Here is a 2,171-nt window from a genome sequence, read left to right as displayed (position 1 = left end):
GCGGGCCTGGCGGAGGCACCGGGGGGCGCGGCGCCGGGGCCCACGGCCACCGACACACTGAGCAAGAAGCACTCGGCCGGCTCGTAGAGGCGCCCGGCGGCCGCCAGCTCGCGCGCATAGCTGCCCAGGGGCGCCGCGTGCGTGGCCAGCTCGCGCAGAGACAGGTAGGTGGGCGACAGCAGCAGCCCCTCGAGGCCGAAGCGCAGGAAGTTGTCTGCAGAGCCCGGACTCGGGAAGCCCAGGAAGAGCACGCCGCGACCGCGTGACAAGAAGCCGACACGCGCGATGCGCGAGAAGGCGCGGTGCACAGGGCCGCTGTCCCGGCAGAACTGGAGCACGTGGCGGCACACGCTACCCACGCGGCCGTACACGCAGCGCGCCTTGTGCGCGTCCCAGTCTTCGCGGCGGCACAGGCGGGAGCAGTAGTAGGTGTAGCAGCTGTGGCAGGCCTTGAAGTAGAGGCAGGCGTTGAACAGCGTCTCGGTGCGCCCGCAGCGCGCGTTGGAGCACGTCATCAGGTCGTCCTCGTCGGCGCTGGGCTCCGGAGACGCGTCGGCCGCCTGCCCCGGGGCCGCGGGCTCCTCAGCGCTGCCGGCCGACGCGGGTGGCGAGCGCGGCGCTAGCGCGGGGGCCCCGGGGCCCGCGGGCCGAGAGTCCAGCAGGCGGCGAAGCCGGCGTCCCAGGCCATCGGCCGCGGGCTCGGGGGCTTGGCCGGCCGGGGGCCGAGAGTCGATGACCAGGTCGGTGATGAGCTCGTCCAGTTGCTCGAGGCTGCGCTGGCGGCCACCAGTGGGGCCTTCCGGGGCGGAGGGCGGAGACCGCCGGGGTCGCCCTCCGGGCAGCTCCCAGCCCCTGGCAGTCGGTCGCTCCGCTGCGCGCAGGTCGTTGTCGGTGATGGTGATCTCAGGTGTGACATACCAGTTGCGGCCCAGGCCCTCGCCCATGCGGCCCTTCTCTGACAGCGACGTCTCCGACAGTGACAGCGCAGCATAGCGTCTGGGCGAGGTGGACAGGTTCACGACGACGGGTGGCCGCCGGCCTTCAGGGGATGTGCCCCGCGGCTCCCGCGCCTCGCGCCCCAGCAGGTTCTCGTAACTGCGGCCGCGGCCCAGGGGGTCCTCCCGGCGCGGCCCAGGCGCCAGGATGTTGTCCCAGGAGCGAGAGTAGTGGCGGCTGTCAGTAGCCAGCCGCGGCGGGCTGGTGCCGGTGCCGCCGTGCCAAGAGGCGAGCAGTGGGCCAGGGTCCGGGGGAGGCACCACCTGCAGGGTGCGGTAAGGCCGCAGGCCCCAGTCACCCCAGGCGGGGCTGCCGCGTGGGTGTGGGTAAGTCCGAGCCAGGGCATCGCGATCGCGGTACCGTCCGAAGTCCTCTGTGTAAAAGGGGCGGAGAGGGGGGTGAGCCCGGGGCTCCTCGGGAGCATAGCGGGGGCCGCAGGGCGGTCCGTAGGCTCGAGCGGTTTCCGCGTAGTAGGAACGGGAGGGCGGTTCCTGGACTGGGAAGGTGCGCACTTCCCCCGCATAGTAGCCGCTGCCGCGCCTTGGACTGGGCACAGGGGGCTCCTCGGGCGGGAAGGGCCTGGCGTAGTAGCTGTCGAAGGGCGGCCCAGGGCTGGACGGAAAGCCGCCAGGGTGGCCCTCGGGTTCCTCCGTGTAGAAGAATTGGGTGGGGCCTGGCGGCGTGGTGAAGGGCAGATTTCGGCGCTCTGTACAGTCCCTGGGCGCAGGCAGCGGACCGTCACAGTACAGCGCTCGGGGGTCCGCGCAGTACGTGTCACTGGGGGTGGGGGTGCGGGATAGCGCCATGTGGCGAGGCCCCGGCACTGTGAGGCCATGGAACTGGGGGGCGGCGCGGGCCCAGGGCGTGGTTTCCGCGGGACCGCAGGACCGCGAGCCCCGGGCGGTGTGCTGCAACACCGAGTCGTCGGGCTTGATGTCCAGGCGGCAGCGGACGTGCGGTGCAGGCCCGGCGGGCGGCTCGGGGGGCGCGCAGCGGCCGGTGGTGGCGCAGAGGGGCGCCATGCGGCCGGGGCCGCCCCGTTGCGGCTGCAGCTTGATGGGGTGCAGCTCGTTGGCGAGCGCGCGCAGCGCGGGGTAGGCAGGCTCCCGGTGCGGTGATGCCTCCGTCCGCGCTGTCCGCTGGGCTTCCCGGCCTCGGCGCGGCAGCACCGGCGG

General features: G+C 73.4%; 1 protein-coding gene across 1 annotated transcript in view; it reads right to left on the bottom strand.

The window, feature by feature from the left end:
• AJM1 (apical junction component 1 homolog) overlaps nucleotides 1–2,171 on the bottom strand; it is a 7,258-nt gene that overhangs the window by 890 nt on the left and 4,197 nt on the right. Inside the window, exon 3 of the mRNA XM_034663759.1 lies at nucleotides 3–2,171. This exon is cut by the window's right edge and continues 401 nt beyond it. Coding sequence (XP_034519650.1) covers nucleotides 3–2,171 — 2,169 coding nt within the window. The remainder of the gene's footprint in view (nucleotides 1–2) is intronic.

The sequence above is a fragment of the Ailuropoda melanoleuca genome, chromosome 7, assembly GCF_002007445.2.
Source record: "Ailuropoda melanoleuca isolate Jingjing chromosome 7, ASM200744v2, whole genome shotgun sequence".
Taxonomy (NCBI): Eukaryota; Metazoa; Chordata; class Mammalia; order Carnivora; family Ursidae; genus Ailuropoda; species Ailuropoda melanoleuca.
Note: the sequence above shows the minus strand (reverse complement) of the source record. Positions and strands in the feature narration are given on the sequence as shown.